At 50.6% G+C, this 27,552-nt stretch overlaps 7 protein-coding genes across 7 annotated transcripts; 2 read left to right on the forward strand and 5 right to left on the reverse strand.

Annotated features, from left to right (window-relative positions):
* Positions 1-1,920: 1,920 nt before the first annotated feature.
* Positions 1,921-2,372, reverse strand: MIND_00184600 (uncharacterized protein; the record flags this gene model as incomplete). Its single annotated transcript, XM_037358757.1, has 2 exons — positions 1,921-2,245; positions 2,299-2,372. The coding sequence occupies 2 exons, from the start codon at positions 2,370-2,372 to the stop codon at positions 1,921-1,923; spliced, it is 399 nt and encodes a 132-aa protein (XP_037223852.1).
* Positions 2,373-2,528: 156 nt separating this feature from the next.
* On the forward strand, positions 2,529-3,227 carry MIND_00184700 (Nuclear transcription factor Y subunit C-2; the record flags this gene model as incomplete). Its single annotated transcript, XM_037358758.1, has 4 exons — positions 2,529-2,717; positions 2,779-2,794; positions 2,845-2,874; positions 2,995-3,227. The coding sequence occupies 4 exons, from the start codon at positions 2,529-2,531 to the stop codon at positions 3,225-3,227; spliced, it is 468 nt and encodes a 155-aa protein (XP_037223853.1).
* Positions 3,228-7,535: 4,308 nt separating this feature from the next.
* On the reverse strand, positions 7,536-8,822 carry MIND_00184800 (uncharacterized protein; the record flags this gene model as incomplete). The annotated part of the gene is made up of 1 exon (XM_037358759.1): positions 7,536-8,822. The coding sequence occupies one exon, from the start codon at positions 8,820-8,822 to the stop codon at positions 7,536-7,538; it is 1,287 nt and encodes a 428-aa protein (XP_037223854.1).
* A 3,020-nt stretch (positions 8,823-11,842) lies between these two features.
* Positions 11,843-12,915, reverse strand: MIND_00184900 (Isochorismatase hydrolase; the record flags this gene model as incomplete). Its single annotated transcript, XM_037358760.1, has 3 exons — positions 11,843-11,932; positions 12,002-12,114; positions 12,159-12,915. The coding sequence occupies 3 exons, from the start codon at positions 12,913-12,915 to the stop codon at positions 11,843-11,845; spliced, it is 960 nt and encodes a 319-aa protein (XP_037223855.1).
* Positions 12,916-14,132: 1,217 nt separating this feature from the next.
* MIND_00185000 (F-box domain-containing protein) lies at positions 14,133-15,740 on the reverse strand (the record flags this gene model as incomplete). The annotated part of the gene is made up of 1 exon (XM_037358761.1): positions 14,133-15,740. Exon 1 carries the CDS (start codon positions 15,726-15,728, stop codon positions 14,133-14,135), a length of 1,596 nt encoding a protein of 531 aa, XP_037223856.1. The 5' UTR covers positions 15,729-15,740.
* Positions 15,741-15,983: 243 nt separating this feature from the next.
* Positions 15,984-19,379, reverse strand: MIND_00185100 (Phospholipase; the record flags this gene model as incomplete). The annotated part of the gene is made up of 17 exons (XM_037358762.1): positions 19,229-19,379; positions 19,156-19,173; positions 18,919-19,106; positions 18,635-18,869; positions 18,421-18,584; positions 18,272-18,370; positions 18,126-18,223; positions 17,816-18,075; positions 17,727-17,768; positions 17,666-17,678; positions 17,373-17,621; positions 16,904-17,326; positions 16,791-16,854; positions 16,578-16,737; positions 16,273-16,520; positions 16,120-16,227; positions 15,984-16,064 (listed from the first exon to the last, which is right to left on the reverse strand). The coding sequence occupies exons 1-17, from the start codon at positions 19,305-19,307 to the stop codon at positions 15,984-15,986; spliced, it is 2,529 nt and encodes an 842-aa protein (XP_037223857.1). The 5' UTR covers positions 19,308-19,379.
* Positions 19,380-24,531: 5,152 nt separating this feature from the next.
* On the forward strand, positions 24,532-25,687 carry MIND_00185200 (uncharacterized protein; the record flags this gene model as incomplete). The annotated part of the gene is made up of 4 exons (XM_037358763.1): positions 24,532-24,629; positions 24,676-24,878; positions 24,926-25,066; positions 25,116-25,687. Exons 1-4 carry the CDS (start codon positions 24,583-24,585, stop codon positions 25,685-25,687), a joined length of 963 nt encoding a protein of 320 aa, XP_037223858.1. The 5' UTR covers positions 24,532-24,582.
* Positions 25,688-27,552: the final 1,865 nt, after the last annotated feature.

Below are 27,552 nucleotides of genomic sequence, written 5' to 3' on the forward strand. Positions count from 1 at the left end.
CACCATCGGAGCTCCGCAAGCGCAAGCAGGTCGGTGGTGGCAGCGCCGCTGGAGGCGACGACGACCCAGCCAGTCTTTTTGACGACGACCCCCAACCTGTCGGCAACAAACGAGCTCGTCTTGATGACGAAAATGGCCAGCTTTATGGTGCTAATCATAACAGTGAGCATGTCTATTCGTCTGAGCGTCATACTTATGTTTGCAACACAGACTCGGAACAGCTTGTAACTGGTGAGGACGACGATGACCTCAGTCGGCCTCATCACCGCCGGATTCGTGTTGGCACCAACACTGGCGATGGTGCGTAGTTTTTTCTCATCATTCTGCTGTATTAACATGAATATCAGAACGGCAGTCGAGCCCACCAGCAACACCGGGCAAGACGGTCGCTGTTTTTGCTCGCAACTACCAGCCTGGTGGAAAGCCGAAGGCGGAGGACTACGAAGCTGGCCCATATGAAGTCATCATCTCTGCCTGCCACGAAATGGAGGCAATGGTGGTGACAAAGGCCGCATTCATGCGCGTTCGGGAAGCTACTTCGGATGCCCCTTCTGGTCAACAACTCCCGCTGGTCAACGATGTGATCGATGAGTGCTGGGAGAAGGCTAACCAGCGGAAGGGTACAAACTACGCATTGACAACGCACATTCGTCGTGTTGTTCGTGGCCATTTCCTATATTATTCTCGCTAACAGTATTTTAGGTTAAGCAGCGTGCGAGTCGTATTCGCGGGGAGTTCCTGCGCTCCGCCGGCCGTGCCATCGTTCAAATCGAGTTTCGACTGCAGAATGGGACAACGAACAAGGTCCAGCGTGAGAATCGGAAGCGCTATCAAGCCGCCGTCGAGGGCCAGGCCTATCGCTACAAGGTTAGAGTCAATTGCTGCTTATCATCGCTAATATTGGTTGCTCAGAATGTCAAAACTCAGGAATACCTCTTCGAGAACAAGACGGCGCTCAACATTTTGCGTCAGGCTTGCTTCAATAACGGCAGCAAGTCGTTTGGGATCTTGCAGGAAGAGCATTTCTCCCCCGACATCAGCCTTCCCACTATCGCGTTCGTCTACACCATCGTAAGTGACACTCTTATCTTTGACTATAGCACTGACTTCTCTTTCGATTCAACACTGCCTTGAGGAATGGAAGACCGGCTTCCTCGTTCGCCAAGACTTTGAGGAGACCCTTGTCGCGCCAAAATATCATGCGATGCTTCGCGATGTGATGGCGTGGGACGCTGTCGATCCTGCATTCTCCCTCAAGTTGCGCAGCAAATGGGGAAGAAACCTCCGGTATCATATCATGTTACTCACTTACATCCTACTAATCTTGCTTCAGTAAAGATGCTGGCCTCACCGAAGAACATCAAGTCGTCGAGGGCTTTGTAACCGATGCCATCAAGGACAAGATTCGGAAAGAACAAGAAGGGCGTGCTGGGGATAGTGAGTCAGAGGAGGAACATGATGAGGGAGCAGATGATTAGCAGACATGTATTGTGAAATCCATTATGTTTTATGCTTTTATTATGTGAGGCATGCATATGAGATCCAATGTCTACAAGTATCAGTATAGCTGTTGTATCAGATGCTGCCCTGTAGCAGCAGCAGTAGGTACAGAGGCTACAATGAGATACAGGGTGCTATGGTAGCAGCCTCATAGCAAGTAGTCAGTGCTACAGACTGCTACAGTAGAGATATATAATTGGCACCTTGTATACAGAGCTACAGATGCTATATAGGACATTGTAGCACTACACAATCAACTGCAGTGCTTGCTGATGGTGCAGCTGAAGCTGCAGCCGTCGGTGACGCGCACCACTCCGCGGATGTAGAGCGCCGGCACGCGGCTGGATGATGGTACGCGCCGGATTAGCTTGATATGTGGAAGATTCCGAGTCAAGAGCGCGGCGGGCAGTGAGGGCCGTGCTACTCGGGAAAATGGAAGAAGACGGAGGAGGTGGTGCGCTCCCCGAGGTCTAGCGCGACAGCAATGGCAGTACGCCTTTGGTGCCCAAGATGCCTCAGAGGGCGGTGAGTGAGTGAGTGTCTCCGTAACCTGCGCAAGCCTGAGGGAGACGAGCTGCTGCCGTGGAGCTCATCGACCTCGACCTGGATTATGATATGGATAGGCCTGGGTAGGTCTGCTGCCGGTGAAGCGCGGGCAGCGGGGTACAAACGCGGAGAACGAGTGGCATTCGTTGACGGCAAACGGTCTGGGTGAAAGCCAAGTGAAGGTTGTTGACCTGTATCGCTTCAAACAAATCAGGGATGAGCGGGATCCTTTCAAAAAGAGACAGGTCGGACATTCGAATGTGCAGTCCCGGCGTCGAACCTAAAAGCCTGCAGGAGCTACGCGTGTAGAGTTGGTGTAGAGCCATGGAGGAGCTCCGACGTGGGCCGAGGGCGTGACGAGCGATCAGGGCCTAGACCGTCAGATGACATCACGGCAAGCGCACATCCGTGACAGCGTGTCGTCAAGGCTGACACGCATCTTGCATCCGCCCTACCTCCCGTTGCCGCACGCGTCCGCCCCCATGGCGAGCCCCCCTCACAGCTTGCCCACGCAGCCCTTCGTGCAGGCGGGCGAGCCGCTGCCCGAGTTCCTCCGGACGTTCTGGCAGCGACAAATCGACACGGCCGAGGCCGAGACGCCCGACTATCGCCACCCCGCGCTGCCGCTCGCGCGCATAAAGAAGGTTATGAAGAGCGACCCCGACGTGAAGGTGCGTCCCGTCCCCGCCGGGCTATCGCCAGCCAATGGGCGCACGAGCTAATCCTCCCCAGATGATCGCTGCTGATGGTACGTCACCAAACGAGGCGATCGAGTGCGATTGGCTGCAGCTACTTTAGCACCGGTGTTGTTCTGCAAGGCCTGCGAGAGTGCGTGACCCTGTTTTTGCCTGCCCCCTCCCCCTCCCCGCCCTCCCCACACTCCCTGCCACTTCCCATCTCCTCGCTGCCCATCCATCGCCCCGCCCACCGTCCTCACCACCCGCGTAGTATTCATCGCAGAGATAACCGCCCGCGCGTTCATCGTCGCCGACGCCAACAAGCGCCGCACCCTCTCCCGCGCAGACATCGCCAAGGCGCTCGCCAAGTCCGACCAATTCGACTTCCTCATCGACATCGTCCCCCGCGATGAGCCCTTCGCCGCCCGCGACGGTGCCCCCGGCCCTGGCGGCAAGCGCGACCCGGAGCGCGAACCGTCTGGCTCCAGCGGCGCCGCGGGCTGACACGAAGAGAGAGGAAAAAGAGGGAGGGCAGAGCCTGGAGTATGCACAGTGTGTGGTCGTGAACTTGAGCTTGTTAATGTTAATGCCAGCATCGTCGATGAAAAAATATCCTACCCTCAGTTACGTCCCTCCTCGATTCGATCGAGCCACCGCAAGTTGTTGCAATAGGTATTGAGCGGGCGGAAGTATACGGCATAACTTCGAGGGCACGACTACGACGAATGCTTGGGGTATATGACCCTACAACGTGAAGCCATCCGGTGCCTGTGGGCAGGCCTCAACAGCAAGTCCTTTACATGACTGACCAACTTCGGTATGAAGGACTACTGAGCATGACTCAAGTCCGTCGCAGGCCGGTTCAGAGGGCCACTGGCAAAGAAAAATCTGCCATCCTAACACTACGTCCCTCACCTCGGTGCGATCGAGTGCGCCGGCCCGTGGCCGGGCGGACGTCTGAGCCGTGAGGCTTGCAGAGGTCGTTGGGTGCGTGCCTGCAGCTAACAATAAAGAGGAATAATCAGTTTATAGCTCGAGGGGTGGACAAGTGTTACAGGAGCTGCATAATACCCTACTGCCCGACGTCAAGGTCAGCCCGTTCAAGGCGGCAAAAATGTCGACGATTCGATTTCACGGCCCTCGACTCGGCGCGAACGAGCCCCAGGACCTGCCGGTGCGAGCGAGGCGGAGCCGGGCGGCACTGAGGTTGTTGCAAGCCTACGTTCAAGAGCACAAAAAAATTGGCAACTGTTGGTATGCGCTGGAAGTCCTCGCCTCAGTGCGATCGAGGGCACAAGAACTGCCCGAGCCGGTACACTATCGACTCGTCATTCTAGAGGTTGTTGGGTGAGCACACGATTTGCCCCGAAGTGTTGATGCAAAGGATTACTACTCCTCAGCAGATCGTTACGATTCCGAATCGTAACGTCGATTCGGCGCCACACAAAACAACGACGTTGTATCAGTGGAAATTCTTGACCTGGGCGCGAACGAGCCACAAGGACTGCAGCACTGCTAGGGCGGACGTTTGAGGTGGGCGGCTTCAAGTTCACGTCCAAGTTATTGGGTGAGTACTGACGATAAACTATTGATACATATACTTCATCGCTGATATAACTCGAGGGCCGGACGGGAGTGTGAACTTGTGTTTACCGTTTGTGCATCGTTACTGCTTTCGGCATCACCGTTCCCACGATTGACGACGTCGACATGAATGGCACTTACGCAGTCAAGCCTCAAAGAGAAGTCATTCACGATGACCGACCGAAAAGAACCGTTATCATCCAGACACGACGCCCAACACACCGAACAATTACCTGACTTCGAAGCAACAAAAAAGCTAATTATCTCAAAGCTACTCTTAACCAGTTCCTCGCCTTGGCGCGATCGAGGGCCCAAGATCTGCCTGAGCGACCATTGCACAGCTGGGCAGTCAGAGGTTGTTTAGGTAAGTATTGACAACAGATGCTTATCTGTGCGCGCGCGTTCCCACCCCCAAACGAGGGGTCAGTGCATCATGATTCCTGCCACATTATTCTCTCACGCCAGCGCTGCTTCTTCTGTACCTCTTCCACCTTACATAATGCTCGGGCAAGCAGAGGAAGCAACTGCGCGCTGTGAGTCTATACCTCATGTTTTTCAACGTGCTCACTCCAAGCAGCGTCGCGCTGGCAGGTCGCTGGCACACAGCTCAATGCCACTCTTGGATATAAAAGCAGTGGCAGGCTAGTGGCCCTCTGAGACGATCGTCTGCGTTCCTGACCCTGCTTCCCAACCTCAGTTTCATCACTGTGAGTCTTTTGTTTTTTCCTTTAAAACATATGTTACGCCGATATAGATACGGCCATCATGGGCTTAGGCGGCACTCTTACATCCGGCATCCAAGACATCGCCGCGTTCCTGCCCATCTTCGGGACAGACCAGTGCGAGAACCACGTTGGGTCCGCGCTCGACAACGGGTACCTCTACGCGGCCGCCGCCCCGCTGTCGCTCTTCGGCTGCCTCGGCATCGTCAAGACGGCTATCAGCGTGCTGTTCGCGAGCGTCAGCGCCCCGTTCAACGGCGCGCTGAAGCTGAGCGATGCCGGGTTCGAGCTGGTGGGCTCCGTGGCCCCGATGATCGGCATGTCGGCCGAGCGCAGCTTCGAATTCGAGACGACCAATCGCGTAGCCGCGTGTTTGGCGGACAAGTCGGCGGCGGACGACGCGATGCACAACTACTATACTGCTGTTGAGCCCGAGTACACCACGTGGAACCTCGCGCTGACGGTGTGGACGCTAGTTTTGTCTGCGGCTGGACTCACCCCGTATGCGACGATCATCCACACCGAACACGGCGCTGTAAAGGCGTGGATATACCCCGTCCTGCGCGTCATAGGCTCAGCCCTCTGCGCGATATGCGTACAATTCCTGCTGCAGCGCCGAATCGTTGCGATTCTTCTCGATGACGCTGGTCTTCGGAGGAACCACCAACGACAATCATACCTGCTTGCAGCCCTCCGTCTTGCCCTCGTCCTGGGTAGCGGTGCCACGGCCGTTGGTTACGTCGGGTGCTTCAATTTGCTGCAAGATGCATCGACCCGGCAGACATTACTTTGGCTGGTTCTCGAAGCCATCCTCTGCGTTCTGCGAGTTTTTGTCTGGTCGCTCAACCCAAAGTTTGACGAGGATATCCAATTGAAGCTCACGTTGTGGGCTGCCATTCGACAAAGTAGCCAAGCCACCACCTCTGTTCCCTATGAGAGCATGTTGCCCAGGGATAACCATGCAGGCCAGCCATTCAATTGCCTCCCAGCAACACAATTCATGCGCATCACACAAACAAGCCGCCCGTTTCAGCTGGGCCGACGGCGTCGGGCGTCCCCGTTCTATCATTTCACAGCTGCACTTTCGACAGAGACAAAGTCGCTCTACTTTTTGTGTGCCTTCAACAAATCGGAATCCGGATCTGTACAGCATCCAGTGCATATGGCTCAATTAGTGGCACTTGTCAACAACACATATGCCCACGACCAAACCATTGTCGCTGTTTACAAATATAGAGATCTCCAACCCTTCGCCTGGTATGACGCTAACTTCACCAACAACCCGGAGAATGGTAAACTGGGTATAACTCTGCACCATGAAACCAGTCCTCCTGGGAACAACTTATTTCCCAGCACTGGCACTGGTGGGATGTGGACTGTGGCGGATATGAATTATGTGGTTGCGCAGGTTATGAACCCATTTAATGATCCTGCTCTCCAGAGCAAAACTCTGCTGATTTCATTTGGTGGGAGGGTAAAAGCCTTAGGGACTATGGCCCCTGAGGAGAAGGACGGAGGACACCAAGACACATCACTAGTACTGCCAGTTTAGTTTGAGGAGATACAACTACTATGGTTTGAGGAGATACCACTACTATGAATTTTGAATACAATCTGATTGATTTTTGTTTTCCCCTGATGGCATTGTAACCACATTGTAACCACACTGACAGCTGGGGTATCTCATGACTTATCTTACAAAATAATATTCCTTCAGCTTATATTACATTCAGAACTAGATGCTTAAAGGATCTTAGTGTATTAAATATATCCATAATATGATATAATGATAATAATGTGATTATAATATTGGATACAACCCCAACCAACCTTTGACATTTTCAACCTTACTTTTCAGTATATGGGTCAGGACCAATATTATGCAATGCTCTGGAACACTAGCTTATCCAAATCACTCTGTTCGATCTTGTTCAGAGGAGGCTTTTCAGTCCCACATCTGTAGTGAATATTACAATATTGATAGTATATTATCAGTAATGGTTCAGGTCAAACATTTTCTCACTGTCTGCTGACATATAAGTTGCTAGAATAATGTATTATAATATCTTATGCTGAAGCCATCATAATGATATAATAATATAGTCCCATGATATAAGATGGAATGATACAATATTGTAATATAATATAATATAGAATAATATAATATTTGTTCTGGGTATACTTAATCAGTGTTGTGGATAAGGGTATAGCTCTTCTAGACAAGTGTCAAGATAGCTTCAGTAATACATAATAACTGAGTAATTTAACTAAGATGTTGTCAATTGATCCATCAATCATTGCAATCAGATGATCAATAAGGTTAATAAGGCCTTACCCAAATTTTCCAGGCTTGATAAGGCCTTACCTTATCTCGAGATAAGGCCTTAATAAGATAAGCCCTTATCAACTTATCCACAACACTGTACTTAATATAATTATAATAATAAAAATAAAATAATACATCTTAATATAATAATGCCTAGCACTAGGCACTAAGTACTTAAGATCACTCTTGAAGCGGTAGCACAACAAAATCCCCTCTCCTCTTGTCCTCCGGTACCAGCACAACTGACCGCTCATCTATATACGCGTTCTCCACCCACCGCCACCAACCACGTTCCAATGCCCTCCGGTCGGCTGCCTTCGTCGGTACGGACGCTGGGACCGTACTGGGACACGGGGTCCACACAAGCGGGCCATCCTGCTCGCGTGGGAGACCTGCGGCCACGAGCGCTTCCACAGGACATGCAATAATGGACCCGTTGCCGCGGACGATGACGATGCGCGAGCCGGATGGGGTGAGAGCACAGACGGTCACGCGCTTCGAATCTGTTGCACCCAGCGAGTGTTCAGCCAGGACGGCCCCCGTGCTGGGGTTCAGAACGATGAGGGTCATACCCTCTTCAATACTCCGATAGCCGTAGGCCACCAGGAGGTCGGCCGCAGTGCTGTGCCGCAGCCATGTCGTACGTTGTGACAGTAGCACAGCCCATCCCATGGTCGCATCGCCTCCCGAAACGCTGACGCGCCGAACAGCAGTCACAGGCTCTTCATCGGCGAAGTCGAAGAAGGCCTCCGTATGCGCCATGACAATGGAAGCGCAAGTCCCATCTTCTGGCGGCACTGGTACCGTAATGGAGTCGAGCAACATTGAGTCGATTCTGGCACGAGGCAGGTCGTTGGGCGGCAAGCGGAGGGGTGGGAGAGTGGTGCCAGTGCCAGCAGTGGCGGATTTTGAGCTGCGATTGATGATCCAGTGAGCTAAATGCACGCTGGGATCCGGAGAGCGTGCTTGCGAGAAGATGACAGTGTCTCGCGACAGGAACACAGGTTGCGGGATATCCGACGCGTACGCCGTCGACGTCGGCGGATGTTCGATCACCGTCCCAGCATTGAACTTCGCTCCAAGGCCCTCCGTGATGGAGATGCTGTAGATCCGGGCCTCGGAAGCATTTGGGTGTAGAAACAACTGATTCGAAGGGGAGATCATGGCGCCGGCGCCACCGTGCCCAATATCGAGAGAGTCCTGCATGTCGCCGTGTGAGAGGGAGTAAACGGAAATGACGGTATTCCAGTCGTCAACAACGGAATGGATGAGCAGATGTGTGTCCTGGAGCACCGCGCACCGCCAAATGCGGCCCGGAGGGACTGTGTCAAGCGTCAAAGTCAGTATTGCGGAATTCCCCTCTAAATTGACGGTCCATAGAGTGACGGGCCCGCCTGACCCAGCGCAGACGATGAACGGATGCGCGTATGCAACCGGGGGAGATCCTGCGGTGGAGACAGTGCCCATGCGAGACTATAGTAGTTGAAGGAAGAGAGATGCGGCTGTGGCAGTGCGGCAGATGCTATCAGAATCGACGGGCGGTGTTACAGCGGAGGAATATTTCCAGGGCCGCTCGGCGGTGATTAAGTCAGCGAAGTATTGAGTATACGGGTATCTGAGAAATTCAAGCCAGAAATATCCCCCTCAAACACGCCACTTGATAGTCGGCCGCGCAACCTGATTGCAGCAGCAATGTGGTCCGCGGGAGCTGTGGGATTCGTAGAGATGGACACGGGTTTATAAGAAGCAAAGTTCCATCTACCTTCCTGTATCGCGCTTGGCCGTGCTCCTGAACTCTTCCTCGATCTTTGCCTTTTTTTTCTTTTTCTCTTCGCCGGACGACTCCTTGGGTTACTATGAAAATTTTCACATTGTTCATCCTGTTTGTGGGCGGCCTGTTGGTTTCGGCAGTGCCTATTGCCCCCGCGTATGACTTCATCCCATCCTTTTCATTCCAGTCACTGATCTTGTACACTGGCAGTGATCATGTTGAGCTTGATGGTCGCGCTAAGATCGTTCGGCCCGCTGCACCTGCCAAGAAGGCACCTGCCAAGGCGCCCGCTAAGGCGCCCACACCTGCCAAGGCACCAGCTAAAGCTCCAGCACCCGCACAGCCACCTCCATCTAAGTGCAATGCCATTGGTTCTTGTCTAACATGCAGTGCGGCACCTGTTCATCCTTCCTCTTCTCTCAGGCTAACTCTCAATGTCATAGCCAAAAATAAGCAGTGCACATTTAATGCCTCCACGCTCAAATGTGTAGCACGCAGCACGACATCGAACGCCAACACAGCCCCATTCACAACCACAGCAAGCCATTGCCCGCCCTTGAAACAGGCAGCCAGTCTCGCACCGTCCGCAGCAATCAAGAACGATGCTGCAGCACGCTTCCAGGCAATGGCGGGGCACATCTTTAAAGGTGAATCCACCTCAAAAACATCCGGCAGACACACATTTTCCGCATGGCGCGCTGCGAATCGAGATAGGGGCCGGTGTGACACGGAGAGCCGGTTGTGCGCCTTTCAGCTTGATAAGACGGACACACCCCCCAAGACTGTCTTTGACGACCGTGCTGATGGGTTCACTGCTGCTGATGTGCAACAGATGTGCACAACGGCAATTACTCTCAACCTACAGAACAGCGCAGGTGGGACTCTCCGTGATGGTGCATTTGTAGTACAAACCAAATTTGGGCGACCTGTGTGTGTGCAGCACCAGGTTGCAGGACAAGGGTCCTGTTTCCCCCTTGGTATACACAATGTGAAAGGAACAAAACTTAGTCAGAAGTGTACATCAACAGGGAATGCTGAGACAGCAGGGACTGTTGAGATTCCCAAGGGGACATCATAATGTGAATGGCAGAGTACATACCAGTTTTTGTTTTTAAGCCTTGGCCAGGCCACTGACCAACATGTGACTGTTGGATAAGATAATATATCCTATAAAAGGAAATATTTGATTACAGATGTCTGTTAAGATGGGAATACTTAGTGCTTCCCGCAGGTGTTGTCTTGCACATGGTAATTTGATCTAGTCATGAACAATCAACACATACATCATACTGCGACAATATGTCAAGTTTGCAAAGCTGGGAATGGCTCTAAATTCACAGGTGAATACTGTAGTATTTTACTCAGTTTGCATGTCACGTGTCACACTTGCCATAAAATTTGAATTTTTTTCCGCATGTCACACTATTTTGTTCAAATTCATGTCCCAAAAAGGCAATTTTTAACGTTTCCGGGCGCCAAAGGCGCCCCAAGAACTTTCTAATTAGGCAATAATTTGAATTCAAAATTTCGTATCAAATGTCACACCATTTTTGGCATTCGAATTGCACCTGTACACGGGGTTTTTTTAAAAAAAAGCCTTCTCATTACCAGTGTGAATGTTTCTAAAAAATGCCTCTAATCTATGCCCCTGCCAAAAGGTGGGTTTTATATAGGGAAATGAGAGATCAAAAAAAGGTTTAAAAAGTTGAAAGGCCATGTCAGGGTGGGCAGTGTGGTAGCTATAAGGCCCCAGACCTGACGTGTGGAAAATTCCTTAGGTATAGGGAAAATACTGAGTAGGGGGAAAGCCAAAAAAAGATGAAAAAAAATGTTGATGCAAGGTGTCAAGAATGATACGGAGTTTGACAGGGTGGATTTTATTAAAACGAGGGGACAACTTGTAAATCACTGATGTTTTTTTAAAAATGTTCATCTTCTAATTACAAGGGATCTTTTTTTTTTAAAAAGCCCCGTATACGCCTGCGAATTGAGTAAAATACTACAGTAACATGACAGGAAGGTGGCTGGGCTCAACAAGACTAGGGCTCCAACCTTTTATTTTTCGTTTATTCAAATTATAAAACAAATGGAAATGGTTCAAAAATGTTTGAAAACTGTTTATAAACATTTATAAAGGGTTACATCTTACTAAGCCTGTCCATGTCAATGCTGGGGTAATTCAAGCACATCTTGGTAAGCAAAACTTGTGTCAATGCTGGAGTATCTGTACAAGGATGCTATTATTAGGGACACATAGGACTAACCTATTATAATATTATCATGCTAAACACATACTAATATTATAATTTAGTCCTCTGCATCATTATGTACATAATAAATTATCATAATAAATTACAATATAGCAATGAAGCTTTTGGTCCAACTTTGGTTTTTCCTTGCTTGGCCTTGGCTTGGTCCAAAGCCAAGGCCAGCAATTCACTATTCCTGCCTATTCAATGGTTCAGCAGCTATTGTGCATCTACCCACTGATTATCAGCCTCATACTACTAGTAAAACATCTACAGAAATTATTATTAAGCCCTGCCAGGGTGACCCAGCCTCCCACTAACCGGGTCGTATCACGTATTTCATGAGTATTGTAGCAAAGCAACGGACAAAACGCAAGCAAGCAGAAAGGGTAACAGCATATCCGAGTCGTTCATCTAGCCACCTCTACTCCCCTCCCCAACCCCCCACCCTCCCTCCCGGTCGGCGGTCACCGGTCGTCGAAGATGGCGGGGACGTCCTCCATGCCGAGGAGGTGCACGCCGGCCTCCTCGAGCTCGCCCTCGATCTCGGCCTCGACCTGCCGCGGAGTGAGTCAGAACGGGGGGAAATGAAGCGCAGTCATAACCGAATGAGTAATGGCGCGCACCTGTTTCGCCGGGGTGAGCCCGCCGCCGTAGAGGATCTCGACGCGGTCGTACGTTCCGTGGGCGCCGCGGATGAGCAGGACGGAGTTGCCCCGGGCGAGGGCGGCGGAGCAGGCTGTGAATAGGCGTTAGATTGGGGTAAGCGGGGAAAGAGCGAACGGGAAGGAAGGAAGGGGGAGAAGGCGAGATAAGGACTCGAACGCGCGGACATTAATAGCGGCGGAGGAACTAGCGCAGCCAGCGCACCAGGGAGTGGGAACGTGCGGGAAAAATAGCGCGATAAAAAAACGGGGTACGCACTCGCGCGGAGGGAGAAGTCCGTCTGCAGGCCGACGACGACGAGCTCGGCGTCCTCCTGGACGACGTCGGCGAGGCGGGTCCCCGCGAACGCGTTGTTCTTGCGCTTGTCGACGACGACCTCGCCGGGGAGCGGCGCGAGCGCGAGGTGCCACCCGGGCGCGGCGGGCTCGTCGGGGTCGCCGCGGTCGCCGGCGTTGCGCACGTGCACGATCAGCGGCGGGTGCGTCGCGGCGCGCGCGGTGGCGAGGATGTGCTTCAGGTTCGCGAGCACGGCGGCGGCGGCGGGGATGGGGTTGCCGAGCGGGGGCGGGGAGAGGCCCGCGTGCTGGGCGTCGAGGCAGAGGAGGACGCGGCGGCGGCTCTGGAGGGCGGCCATGGCGATGGTGGTGCTGTCGCTGCTGAGTGAGGAGGAGTCGGAGGAAGAGTCGGGGTAGGAGGCCATGCCCCGCGACGGGGGCGTCCAGGGAATGGGAGAAGAAGACAAGAAGCAGCGAGAAGCGTGATAACAAGGCGCGTGTTGGCGATGGGCCGCAGCGGCAGCCAAAGCCAGCGAGCAGCGAGAACGTGCCTGCTGTCCGGCGTTAGCTCGCGTCATCACACACGCGGCTTCCCGCATGGCGTCATCATCCGCGTGGCGTGCCGGCAATTAGGCGCCAATCGGTGGCGCAGAACCTTGGCGCAAATACCATTCACCATCGTAAGTACTTGAAGTGCCCAGATCAGGACATAATAAGAGAGTTGGCACTCCGCGCTCGCCCTGATCCAAGTCTCAGCATACGCAGACCCCGCAGCACCACCTAAAATACTCTTTCACATTACATCATTGATCCGCAGGATGTACACATGCCAATGGCCATAACACCGCTGTGAGGACAAATGCACATGCGGTAACAACCCCGCACATATCACAAACATGTACCATAAACATACCGCTCAATGCACTGGAAAATGCACCGCCAACGGGACATTTCTCAAGTAAATTTCTTGAAAATTCCTTATAATTGGCAGCTTATGGTTCTCCAGACAAGCTCACTCCTAAAATGGTCAGAAAACATTCTTCTTACCATTCAAAAACAGTTAAAAATACTAGTATAACAATATACAAAGGAAGCATACAAATGCACCAACTATCTACATGCATGTGAAATGTATATCCGATACTAGCATGTGTATGCTAGCCTAACATATTCCCAGCAAGCGGGGTTCAACATTCGAATCACAGATATAGGGTCGGAAAGTTTTTTTCCGACCCTCTGGGGACCCCCCCTCCCCCTCCTGCCATATAGGGTAATATGTTCCTACGATCAGCATCATGTGACCACTGATGTGATCAAAAAGTGGCATAAACAATTTAATCTTTGGGAAACTTTTTTTTTCCAAAAGAATTTATGTATTTGTATATGTATGTGTGTAGGTATCTATGTACGTGGAACCCTCAAACACATATAGCAGGCCATATCACTGTAAAATATGTTCACCTCCCATCACATACCTGATGATGGGCCTGTGACCAGGTGTGCTATCCAAGCTCATCGGCCTGAAAGTATATAGATATAAGTATGGGGGTTGTGAACTATAGACATTAGAGTGTATACACTATATTTTCAGTGTCTTTACACCCATATAAGGCTGAAATCTTTCATATACAAAAAGTTTTTTTTACCTCCCGGGGACCCCCTCCCCCCCTACCCCATGTGCCTGATAAGGATCTTGAACCCCCCTTGATAATCTTGGGCCCTGGTATAGGCTGGTTGAATGTAAATATCATTTCAAGTCCAATTCAAGTCTTATTGTATCACTATACTAGTAACATCCCCCCGCGTTGGATGTGTTTTATTCATCATCCTCGTCGCCCTCGTCGTCTGGGCCGGCAAACGGTATCACCCTTCGACCCTCCGCTCCGGCACGGACCTGATCGTCCGACAAAATGTGTTTATACTTGCCAGGATTCGTCGGATGAGATGTTTCGAACTCGACGCCGCACTCGTCATAGTAATCAAGTCGCTCTTCGGGGAACGGGCCGTAGTCGCCATCGGGGTCGGTGATGTTGTAGGCGATCTCGAGGTGGCGGAAGCGCGTGATGCGCGTCGTGAGGAATGCGTCGATGAGAGCAGGCGCCAGCGGGATAGAGCAGTTAGCGAGACAAAGTGTCTTCAAGTCTGGACAGACGACGCCAGAGCCCAAGCACTGCAACAGGGCGACAAACGTGTGAATAGTGTTGGTTGTTTCCGGTGGGGGTGATGTGGTGGGGTCGTCCTCGTCGTCTGAATTGGGAGGGTCCTCGAGTCGCAATGTCATCGACAGCCACCACAGCTTCGACGTCTTGCGCAGCAGGTCGTCGACGGCCTGTGGAGAGGACTGATCAGCCCAATACAGAGCCAAGCGCTCCAAATTGGGAAGCATGGGCAGCCTTTGCCAGAAGCTTTCATCTATTGTGATGTCCTCCCCGTGCAGCTCGTATGTGATGAGCAGTGTCCGCAGCTCCGGTAAGGGCTCGGCAAGCATAGGCCAAGACGCGCCGGAAACCGCACGCGGCGCTTGCAACCTGAGGTCTTGGAGACGAGTGCAGAGCTTGAGGATTTCAAGCGCATCTACCAGCGTGAGCCCCGCATCGTCCCTATCCTGATTGTGCGTTCTGCCGACATTGAGATGCGTCAGGATGGCCCAATTGATTCCCATGCTCCAAACGTCGTGTCCTTCAAGGTAAAACTCGGGAAAAGAGAGCGACTCCACGGTCTGCAGCAGTCCCTTGTTTTCTTCCAGCGCCGGAAGCTCCCAGTATTCGACCTCCAACGAGCGGAGCATCGGCGTCGGGTGAGCGAATAAGAGATGTCCTGTTGACTCGAGCATATTGTGAAGCTGGAGATGCTGCCAGCGATGCGCTTGGTCCGCGAGAATGCGTATCATTAACTCCAAATGCTCCTCCGTCACGTTTTCGTAGTCGATCCTAGAGCCGGGAGGAAATTCCGCACAGAACGACAGCGCCAGGCCGCATGACCCCGACCGTTGCAGCCATTCGGCCAGCACATGCGTCCGGTCGGTGTACCCCGCAAAATACGAGAAGGAGACATGGAGACTAGCCCACAGCCGGGGCAGCGCCAGCGCAATCGTGCGCCAGGAGGAGCAGACGTGTGTCAGAAGCAGTGGGGCCTCGACCACAACGGCAGCGCAATGTCTTGTCGTCGGAAGGCACGCAACGAAGATTTCTTCCAGAATGTCTTGCGGAAGGCGGCGGGACACAGATATGAAACCTTGATGCGCCTCGATGTAGGTTTCAAGCTCCTCGCGGCGTTGCAAGAGGACAGCCAGCTGTTCGTCGAGGGAAGCCATTTCGAGGATAAGCGGCGCCAGATTGCTTTGAATCTGACGGATTTCAGCGTCGGTGGGCACGTAGCTCGTGTCCAGCTTCGAAGTAAAGAGAGACTCCATGGAAGAGGAAAGAAAGAAGGGTTACGCGTTCATCGGATCAACAATTTGAATGCTTGAATGTCTCATCGCTGCTGCCGTATATCACAACATTTGCCCAATTCACCGGCTGCGTTTCCGATGAACTAACTGGATGAGCCGCGAAGTTGCGGCTACCCCGTTCTCTATTCTCAAGTAAGAACCCATCTAATTCAATCCTTGATCACAATTTTTTACATACAACATCTTCACATATTGTGGGACTCACATATCTTTGCCTTAGATATAAATAGGCAGCGTCGGGTTGAGCCCTTTCCATTCCTTCCCATCAACGAAATCTTTGTCGTCGATTAGGAAATCCTGTAGTTTGGGTCAGTCCACCAAGTCCGGACGTTTTAGAGTAAGATACACTCACCAATGGGGCTTCGACGAGCGCGCCCCGCACCTGCGCAAGCTGCTTCTTCACACGGTCGAGCGGGATTCCGGGGACGACATGGCCAGTCTTAACTTTCGGCACGTAGCTCTGTAATACAATTAGTCTAGAACGCAGAATGGCATAGGAACGAACATCATATGCCTTCCAGTCCCGCACAAGGTTGGTTGGTACTGGACGGAACACCTCCGTGAAGATCTCGCGGTTCTTCTTCGCCGTGTCGTTCCACAAGGTCAACATCTCCACAGAAAGCGGGTCTGCGACGAGGGCATCGTGCTTGAGGTTCATCTCGTCCGGGTTTGGATGAGGCGCAGGACGCATGAAGTCAGTCGGCCGCTGCTCGTTCTTGGTGGCCTGCTGAGGCGGAATGAGGCCCAAATGTTCTATGGTTCCACAAGTTGAGTTGGGTGGGAAAGACAGGCAACGATAGAGTAGCTCACCGCGGAACAACTTGCGCCGAAGCGAGGCAGCGAAACGCGCAACAGGGTACGGCTGACCGTTCATGGTAGCATCAACCATGTCCGCGTCCTCAACCACCAGTGCGATCTCCGAGTCGCCGTCGCCTTTCTGGCTGCGGTCGTTGATATTCGCTGACCCCATCTTTAAGTTGGTCTGTCAGCCAAACCTGTGAGAGGAAAGGGAAAGGAACGCACGATAACACGACGGTCGTCGACAATCATTAACTTGGTGTGGATGTAAAGCAGCTCCGAAACGTAGCTGTTGAAGTAGTCAGCGGATGGCAAGACACAAAACAGGAAAGACATACGCATCGAGCTCCTCTTGCTCCGTCCCCAACCACTTCTCTTCCAACAAGCTCGTGCGATCATGCAACATATGCTGCGCAACATTGTCCGCAACATCATTGTCCCCTCTCACCCGTTTCGCCGCCCGTTCGAACTTCTCGAGAATGTGGTGTGCCTCAGATTCGCTTTCGGGGATCGGAACCGTCTCCGTCTTGGGAGGGGTCTTGGTGTCGGTAACCACAATGCCCTCCTTCGTCGGGACAGGCAAGGTATACGTGACGGTCTTCTGGTCTCCGCCTTCACGCCCAATCCACTTGCGAGCAAGAGCGACGAGGGCTTCGTGGTATTTAACACCACCTTCCGCCTCGATTTTCTGGATATAGGTCGAGAGCGGCGCGTTGATGCGGTCATAGGAGCGAAGATGGTAGAAACGGATATAGTCCATACTATAGCCACATCAGCAAGAATTAAGCGATTGTGAAAGAGACGCACGGCTCATAGCCCGCCTTGCGAATTTCCTCGTAGATACTGTGTCCGCCGCGGTTGATCGTGCGATACTGGGCAGCCATGATGATCTTCAGTGAGCCTTCGTCCTTGAGGTTACCGGAGAACCCTGGGACTTCGGGAATTACGACGATGACTTGGAACTTTTGCCCGGCTTTGGCGGCTCGAATGATGCGCTCGACTAGGGCCCCTGCAATTTGGTTTTTGACTTCGTCCTTGTCGTAGGTAGTGGAGATGCTGTCGAAGTTTAGCAATGAGCGACATTGAGTGAAATGACACACAAGAATTGATTCTCTGGCGAAAATAGTCAGTGCATGCGGAGGTTTCTTGTTGGGCACGAACCAATATAGATGAAATGTTCAGCCTCCTGGATAAGCTGGCGATCTGAGGTTTTGTCAGTAATTCCCAATGAACGACTGTGATTCGCGCACAAGCATTCTGGATACTGCGTTCCGTCAAAACTCCATGGCTCCAGTCGCTCACGCTCCGCACAACTTGCACCTTCATTCCCGGTGCCCGCCTTGGGGCGTAGCGCAAATTCTGTGCCTTCTGCTCGTCGTCAGGCAACCCCATCCAACGCTGTTTATAGCGATGCCCAAGTTGGTGCCATGTTTCGCGCTCTGGATGCTGGGCGACCGCTTCGTTTGGCGCAAAATGCACGTTATGAGGGAGGGCCAGATATACGACGTTTCTATGAACATCTATCAGCGGGGCCCGGATAGAACGAGGTAAGAGTCGTACGCCTGGTCCTGATATTTGCGCTTCTTGATCTCATTCCAACGTTCAGTGAAGTGCTGGACGATATCGAGGACGACGGGGCCAGTCAGCGTCATGTGAACCTGCAGGGCGTGTGGGCAAAGCTTAGAAACAATGGGGGGGATACATACGTCATGCCATGGCATACGCGCTGTCTCCAAGCTTGAAAGCGTATTACTGGCATAGTTGAAGACGTCTTTGAAGTCCATAACTCGTGCGTTATTGTAGTCCTAAACCGCAGTCAACGAAGCTGGAAGGTGGGGAGAAAAGAAGCCCGTGCCTGGCCGGGGAAGAGCGTGAGGGAGAAGTCCGTTGGATGGACATCGGCAAGTGGGTGAGTATGGGTGTCCCAGCGGCCAAAGCACAGGTCAAGTCCGCCGATGCAGGCATAGTGGTTGTCGACAACGACAACTTTCTCGTGGTGGGACCAGAACTCGACGGTGTCTAGAGGTCTCTTGAACGGAACGACATATAGAAGAAAGGTCGATACGCACCTTTGGACCCGATGTGGTCCGGATGGCGGAGACAGACGACGTTGGGGTGGAGGGCATCGAGCGTGCTTTTGGTATGCTTGGAGCTCATCGACATTGTCTGCGTAACTTCTTTGTAAACGATAACATGGACCTTGACGCCTTCCTGGGCTTTGCGCTGAAGAAGTTTGTCGAGTCGCCATTCGGGGTACTGGGCCGGGGGTCGGCGCAAATAGAGCTCAGGAGTGAGCCACCAGTCCTATAAGACCCGCCTGAGCGCTGGAGGGAGCGCAAATGATGTTACGCACCTGGATGAAGATGCACTCCTTCGCGCTGTCAAGCATCTCAGAGACCGCCCACATGTAATCGTGCCCATCAATGTGCCATTTCACTGTGTTCTCCGTCCTTTCAGTCGCGAATGAGTTGAAGCGGTGGGACGCGTTGATTTGAGCCCTAATTTCGTCTCGGCGAATCTCTTCGGGGTCGTCGTGGCGCCCTTGTGAATGTCAGGAGCGCAATGGGGCCAGTAGAGGAAGCAAACGCACGGTTAGGATTGAGAAGGCCTGTGAGGAAAGGGCGGACTCAGGGCCAAGACAAGAGAGCAACGAAGAGACTCACCGACAACCTCGTCTCGTGCATGCCCCAGGCCCTCAGGGACTTTCTCCACCAAATCCGCCAGCTGCTTGATGAAGCTCATGTTCGGGTCGTAGTAGCGTTCGCTGGAGAGTCGGTGGTGGTCGTAGTCGTAGCCGTGAAGTTCGGGGTAAAGGAGGAAGGGAAGGAAGAAGCGAGATAAGTTAGCAACGTCGATTGGCAGGTGAGCGCGAAATCAATCGATGATGCACAGCATCACCGCCCGTGACGTCACCCCTGCCCAGAGTAACGCGGCATGGCAACTTGGCGGGAAACCGTTCAATGAACTGTCCTTCGTATGAATCTCGACCTGAAACTTCTCTGCAAATTGGAGAGCTTCCAGGTTCAGAGCCTCGACGATGCGTACGAACTAGTATGGCAGATTACTTACACATCCGTCGCAACCAAGCGGACAGACATCCCGCGCCGAGATCAAATTCATCTTATGCAAAACAGTTTGCTCGGAAGATGATCTTGCCCGAGATGATGATCCTCAGGATGACTGGATTGACTTAGTTTTTGGAATGTCTGGCTGCTATCAGGTGGATATGTGTCACCTAGCAGCTATAATTGAGACACTTAAGTTCTGATTTTAGCTTCTACTTGACCTTAAGTTGTCATAAGCAAGCTCCAAATAATGTCTTCTCTTAATAGTTGCAAATGGAAGTATAAGGGAGTACTTCCTATTATAGGATGAGAAATTTTAATTGGATCAACTGATAAAATAGATTAAGAACACAGATACAATGTACTAAAATCTTCTCATGTTAAATGAAATTTAACCAGTTCTTATGTGTTTGTATTATTAGATACAAATAGGCAATAGGATCATCCGAAGAAACCAGAATCTTGGTCAATGCTTATTACCATTTGAAAGTTCAAGCAATCATAGTTCTATACTCAATAGAGATGTTGCACCACAGCCATTAAATAGCTCCAATAGCTGAATTTTTTGGCCTGTTCTGGGACCAGATTTTGGGACAGAATAGATTACCTTATTATATAGTCAATCTCAAATTTATGTCAAGAAATAATGTTCATAGATACTGTAAGTGGTAATTTAACGAGCCATTGGAGGGATAAATGGCTCCAATGGCAGTGGTACAACATCTCTAATTAAGTTCTATAATTTCCAAATCAGGAAGCTTTTGATATTGGAAACCTCAAAATATTGAAAATTAGGATTATATGATCATACTTAAGTCCTGTAGAACCAGACCTAAGCGCACTTATGCTTACCTAAGCATGCTCAATGTTGTATTCAGACCTATAGCAGCCATAATTTAGTTTGGACTTAAGTTACGTTGGATCTTGAGTTCAGTAGTTGGTTGAATGTCAAGCCCTGGGTTCAAGAAACCCTTTTCTTCGCCGTTTAAACCTTTTATTTTGGCCCTGGTTGATAAGATAAGACAAGGAGGAGATAAGATGGACGATAAGATGGTGATTGGATAATCAGATGTCGATGCTAATGTTGATTGACAGCGTGGAGTTGGACATGAGGCAAACAGCACATAAAGGCATGGCTAAAGTATGATGTCATTGCCTCTTGTATTAGGCATGGTAAACACATGGTAGTAGTGTATATAAGTAGAGTAGATTTTGTCTTGTACCCCAGTCTTCAAATTCCATCATCTTTACGATATCCTTTTACGGTGCTTCTTGCTTGCCTTCACTGGCCAACTGGCATCCTCTGAATTGGTGTTGTTTGTGACATTGAACCACTGAAGACTCAAGTTAAGGTGGATTTATTTCACATTGAGCTGAGACAAATAGTGTGTCATTATTTCACAAAGGCTCCAGGTGCATAGATAGAAATATAAAAGGGTACCCAAAAGGTGGAATTTTGCAACATCTGATCACATCAGTGCTCACATGCTGCAGTATCCTATCATATCATGGGAATATATTCCCCGGAGGGGGAGGATCCCCAGAGGTATTTTATTGACCTTTGAAGAGAAAGCATTGTCAAAGCAAGCATTCAAGGGTATTTAAGCAGTGTGGTTAACAATGCTTCAGAACAATAGGGTACAGAGTCAATATATGACTATATATCTCTTGTATGGCATGCTGGCCAGATTTATATATTGTTGATTAAATATTGAATATATTCAGAATATTATGAATATTAATATATTATGCCTTTGGTCAATCACCTGAATATGATTATGTCTGAATATATTATGTTATATTATGACTACTGTAGCATTCTGTAGGGGTGAAACAGTTACACTTATATAATCAACTGAAACAGGAAACACCAGCTGAGTTATGTGTTACACAGCAAGAAACACTGAAACAGTGACACTCAAAAGTACCAGTTGAGGTCCTGATATTCTGAAATATTTGGTCCATAAACATATATATCAGTGGTATTTCTACTCAACAACAGGCAAACATGCAAAAGTTTAATGTATTTTCGGGGAATACATAGTCAAAGGTGGAAATTTAGCAAAAATTTGAGAATCCTACCTAAAGAATACTATTTTTTGGTTCATTTTGGACCTGAAACACTTGGTCTATTATGCATTACTTATTTCAGAATATAGAAACGAAACAGTGGGGGAGTTATGCATTATATTTCACCCCTACAGACTCCTACAGTATATTATACTATAGCCACAGAATAGTCAAATATAGCAAGATGGATTATGATTGCCATTTTCCAATTCATAATGCATTGGTCAAGGTGACCAGGTTCCGCCATGGACTTGACCCCTTGATTAACAACTCATGAGGGATACCGGCTGGCTCTAAGGTTGGCGACCATGTTTGGCTGGATGCCTCTGACATTAGGATGACTCACCCCTCGCAGAAGTTCCTCCACTGCTGTCTGGGACCATTCAAGGTGCTCCTGGAGATCAGCTCACAAGATCACTAGATTATATTGGAATATATTCCTATTATATTGAATATCTGAGAGGAAATATGAATATAATATAACATTGCAATAGAGATTATCAGCAGACCAGACCACCTTTTTTTCCACCCATATCGCATCGAGAGTTGATATTGGTCGCCTGGGTCCGAAATCGTGTAAGAAGTAAGCATAGAGCTTTGATGTCAGAGAACACAGCACGGTTCTTTGTCTTGAATGGCTGAGGAACATTGGGCACGTTGACTAAGGTTTGTAAGTCCTCAGCATAGAAGCTAGAAATGCGTGAGAATATATAAGACACTAGATTGCTTGTGAGACGGACCGAAATTGGTACAAGTAGTCCTGGGGTTTCAGCTGCTTTAACTAAGGCAGACTGATGCGTGTTCCTCCGATATCCGGGCGTGCATAGGGAGATACTGTAAGGATCTGTGGAGGTGAAACAATGTTATGACCGTTACGGGTTGAACTTGGAATTGAAACGGAAACGGCAGCGCCGTTTCCCGGTACAGAAGTCAGGTGATTGAAACGGGCTTGTTTGGGCTCAGGGAGAGGTGGCAAGTGAGTAGTAGCTTTGTTTGTAGTCCCATGTGGCACACTAGGTGCTTTGAACTTGCATTCGTATAAAATGCGAGCCTGATTGCCGTGATTACCCGCTAAATGTCATCCGGTGGTGCTGTTGTTGCCTGCATCGCTGCACGTAGCACATGGGTTCCATCAAGTCCTAGTGTTTGGCTGAGCAGTAGATAGCGCGACAGCTTCTGGTGGATCACGGGCATGGTGGATTGGAGGGTACGTGCAATGTTGACCGGTCGTAGTAAGAGAAAAGAGGCCGTTTTAGAAGGACACCGGCCAACCTCGGTCATATTATCATATTATGGCCGGTGACGAAACTGCCATTTTGTGTACAGATTTTGTGAAGTGGAGCTCAAAATTTGCGCATCTTTTACATCGATTGTATATAGAATTTGCAAAAACTCGTTGCTGATAATCTCTAATGCAAAGTTTCTAAATTGTAGTTTTTTTTTTTTTTTTTTTTTTTTTTTTTTTTTTTAGCTGTACCATATGTGAACTCTTGTGCAGTTGATAATTGATCATCCCACAAGGCTCTGGTAAAGGTTGGACATATGAATATCCAAAGCAGTAAGACTTTATCCTACTACTCCACCGGGGGGGATGCATTTACGCACGAATGACACAGTGTGTGAACAAACAGTGTGGGACTCCAAGGCTCTTTGTCCTTAATACCCACTAGAACCCCTCGTTAGGCAGCTTTTTGCTGGGATTGAACCCAGGACCTTTTTGGTTTACCCAAAGGCCAGGACAGGTGGAATGCCACTACATCACGAGTCCCAATTGTAGTCTTTTTTATAGTAATCTTAAATATAACTACACAGGCTTGATACTCAAATATTCACAAGATCAATACTATAGCATTTCATTCAATTCACAGTCACGGTCTTAAAATACTGAAATTTTTTCAGCAGTCATATTCGACAGCCCGGATGCCAAATTCCCTTGACTGATTTACCAGTTTTGGGTGGTGCAGGACCGTGCACTGCCGCAGTGATATGCCGAAATTCTTTCAGTGGTCACACTTGGAGCTGCCAGATGCTAAAAATTTCAGTTCAGCACCGATGTCACACTCATTTTGAGTGCCAAATTAAATAAAATGCTACAGTATAAGTAACAGTTTCTTTTGAAAGTATGCTCCAGACTTGAAGAGATTCAAGTAATCAGCTTCAACTTGACCATTCATAATATTAGGTTTAAACTTCTGTCAGCAAACTATAGGTATCTGTGATCTTGAACAAATACAGCTAGCATGACAAGTATAGTCTTGAACCAGGGGTCAGAAATAAGCACTTTGAGATACCCCCCAGATTTGATTAAACTAAGACTTATATTGACCACAGTCCTTGAATACAAACATCACTCATATCAATACCTTGCAACTCTACATTACTTCTTATCTCATCATGCAACCTTAATTTTTTTTTGCAATAAACAAGATCATGAGTATGCTCCGCAACATGTGTAGTGTTCTGCGTGTGCCCGTAACAAGGATGGGCAGACTGGGTGGAAAAATCCTTCTTGTCCTAACAACAGATGACTTGACAAATTCGCTTTTTGCAGCGTGGCGGTGCGTGAATGTTCGATCAGAATGTAGGCTGGCAGCGTGGGACGCCGGTGAGTCATCGTGCGATTCGTCACCACCTTTCTCGTTTCGCTGTCGTTGTTTTCGCCCCTGACGGACTACCCTGCGTAGTGCCCGACTCTGAGCCACGGGCGACGCGTGTCCTGGTGCCGCTAAAGTCGGCGCTTGCGCGTTGTGCATCCCGCCGCAGCGACATGCTGTCGCGGGCAACACCGCCTTGGGCGCTTCGGCCACAGCATATATATTAAGAGCGTGGGCAGGACACGCCCCACTTCCTTCTTTCTCCACGACTACAACCACATACACCACATGCTCGACGTTTTCACGGCGGTCTTCGTGGCCATCGCCACGCTGATGTACGTCCACATCCTCTTCGTTGGCGCAAAGCTGACAAGAGGCCAGCCCACTGGGACTGATATTCGCGGTGTCGATGCCCTTCATCGGCACACTGGTCCGCTACTGGGGGAACTACACGCCGAAACAGGGTGGTGTTCGGCTCGAGGGCGAAGCAACGCCGCCGCCAGCAGAGAATGACGTTGGTTACTTCGGAATGATGAAGCGCGTACATCGTATTGAAGGCTGGGCTGGGCTTTATAAGGGAATCAGTGCGTCTTTCTGCTATTCATTTCCAACGCAGCCTGACCGTGGGCAGTGCCGTCTCTACTTTCGATGCTCGTGGCTATGGTCGTATTGACCCCCGTCTTCGCGCTCGTCGCTGTGGGGTCCACGATCCTCCCCAATGGACGGATATACGTCCCACCCTCTCGAGCTCATCAGGAACTACTTGTCCCCCGTGCGTTTCCGGAGCCTTGTCCACTCCATCTGAAGCTCACATTTTCAAGTCATCGCTCATGCTCTCTCCGCCATTCCCGTCCTTCTCCTCGTCCCCCTCGAGATTGTGACCAATCGCGCCATTACAACGCCGCACACCCTCTCTTCCTTCGCTCCTGGCCCGGCACTCAAGGCGCTGCTCTCCCCCGCCGAGCAGGCCGCGCCACTGAAACTATACCTCGCCCCAGGCGTCGCACTCTCCGCTGTTCTCCCCGGCCTCGTAATCCCGACGCTCGACATCACGTGGCAGCTAATCGCGCCACGCCTCCCGAACGCGCTACTCGTCCTCGTCGGCCTCCCGCTCGTACTCCTTGGCACGCTGGTGCTGAACCCGCTGCACGTGCTTAATACGAAGCTCACGCTGCAACGCCGGGGCGGGAGCGAGGCGGTCGCGCTGCCCGGCGATGAGGTGCTGCGCTTCCGCGAGGACGCAGATGAGCCGCCGTATGAGGGGTTGGTAGACTGCGCGAGGTGTGTTGTTAGGGAGGAGGGCTGGCGCGTGCTCCTTCGTGCGTGGTGGCTCACGGCGCTTGGATTGGGGCTGCAGTTGGTTTCGCAGACGTTCGTGATTTTGCGGCAGTAGTTGTTCAAGCCTCAAGGAATATTTGTACTGCAACATCCACTCTCAATACACCGTTGAAATGAATTCGAGAAGCATGTATGTAAATACAATCATGATATATTCAAATTGGCTTCGACCACTGGAAATCGCCAACACATCCGCGGCGGTCCTCTGCAGTGATTCTTGCTCTTTGTGTTCGTTTGTCGTTGTCCTCTCCAGCTACCGTAACGTCCTGTGGATCGCCGCTGATCCATCGCACGAACGGCCATGGACGACGCATAGTATATTCTTCGCCTCCAGATCCAAGTTGAAGTTGTTGAACGTGAAAAATATGGTCCTAATCGCTGATGAGTTATGCGCTTTCAATTCACGCGTAGGACGACTAACCGATTGCATGTTATTAAACAGTACATCGCCTTTGGCATCCAGAGCATGTCCCGCATCCACCCTCTGCTATGGCACACTGGCATCATGTTCGTCACTGAAGCCCACCGCAGTTCTCTCACCTGGGGTATCGCGAGACCGAGCAAAGGGAGTGCCGCGCTGCTGGCCGCCAGAAGGGAGACGAGGGAGATGAGCTGCATGGGAGCCTGAGCCAGCCTGGTTACTTAGTGGCAGGGCTCGCAACCCAGCAGCCCACATATGGTGCGGCAGTGGCGTGCCGGTCCGGGCGCCCGACGTCAGCCCCGGAATAGCTCAACAGGAACGTGCGCTATTAATGCATCATAAGCGGTGGATGTGGGTGTGGGAGGCGCAGGGGAAGTATCTAGTGTGAGATGGCTTCACACAGGGCCACTGTAGATAATGGCAGTGTTTGCTCAATTGAAGCTTCAAGTTCAAGTTGGAGCCAAACTTACGGTCCTGTACTTCCGCGGCGTCTTCCAATATTCACCAGCTTACTTTGCTCAGATGAATTCCATGAGTGGTGACCATCATTATATCCAGTTTCATTAAATCAATATTGATCATATTCAAAATATTATGAATATCTGGTGCAATGTGCCTTTGATCAATTATACTGTACTATTTCGTTCAATTCTGCAGGCCTGTGACCTGTGACACATGTGGCAGAAATGTGCAATTCAGCCAAGGGGTGAATTTGGTGTGTCCTCCTGCCTTATATGGAAGTTCTGCGCGCCGTAGGCGCGGAAATTTTTAAAAATTACCATTTTGGGATGGTTTAGGGCCAAAGAAACTCGCTGTGACCCTGGAGGCACCGAGACGGGGCGCAGACCATGGGTGGCGCGGGTGAGGCTACTGGGCGGATGGGGAATGGAGTTGCCGAACGGGTGATAGGGAATGCACCATGTGGAGTGCCCAAAGGCGTCCGTGGGGTTGTTCCGTTGATGAGCTTCGCCCGCACCAAGGCTTCGTATTGGTGGAAAGCCCGAGTGCACCAGCCCAGGTAGTCACAGAGGGCTGGGGGGGTCATTCGAAGATGTAATACCATTGTTGATCTCCATGGTGGTACTTGGTCACCTTAACCAATGTGTTTTCAAATCCGGCAAGGTCCATTAAGTCTTCGAAGTTGTCGGTACATCCGTGGATGTCCCGCGTTCCCATGTGATAACCGGTGCTCTCCACCTTAGCAAGTGCAAGGTCTTGCTCATTTTCCTCAACAAACCGAAGGCAGAACTCGGAGAGGAATAGGTTCCACCGAGGGAAGGGAAAGGGGGGTTTTGCTCCCATGACACTCCGCCCATTGCTGAGCAGGTCGCTCTGCCATATAGGACATGCTTGAAATGAGACATTATCTGGTGGGCCAACATTGATTTTGAGCCTCACTTTGCACCAAACTCTATGGCCCTTGCTGTTTCACAACAGGTGCTTTTGCAAAGAGTTTAAAACAGTATTTCAAAATTGGTTTGAACCAGGGATTTAATCCT

This window comes from Mycena indigotica (assembly GCF_014461135.1).
Source record: "Mycena indigotica strain 171206Taipei chromosome Unknown Mind.scaff0002, whole genome shotgun sequence".
Taxonomy (NCBI): Eukaryota; Fungi; Basidiomycota; class Agaricomycetes; order Agaricales; family Mycenaceae; genus Mycena; species Mycena indigotica.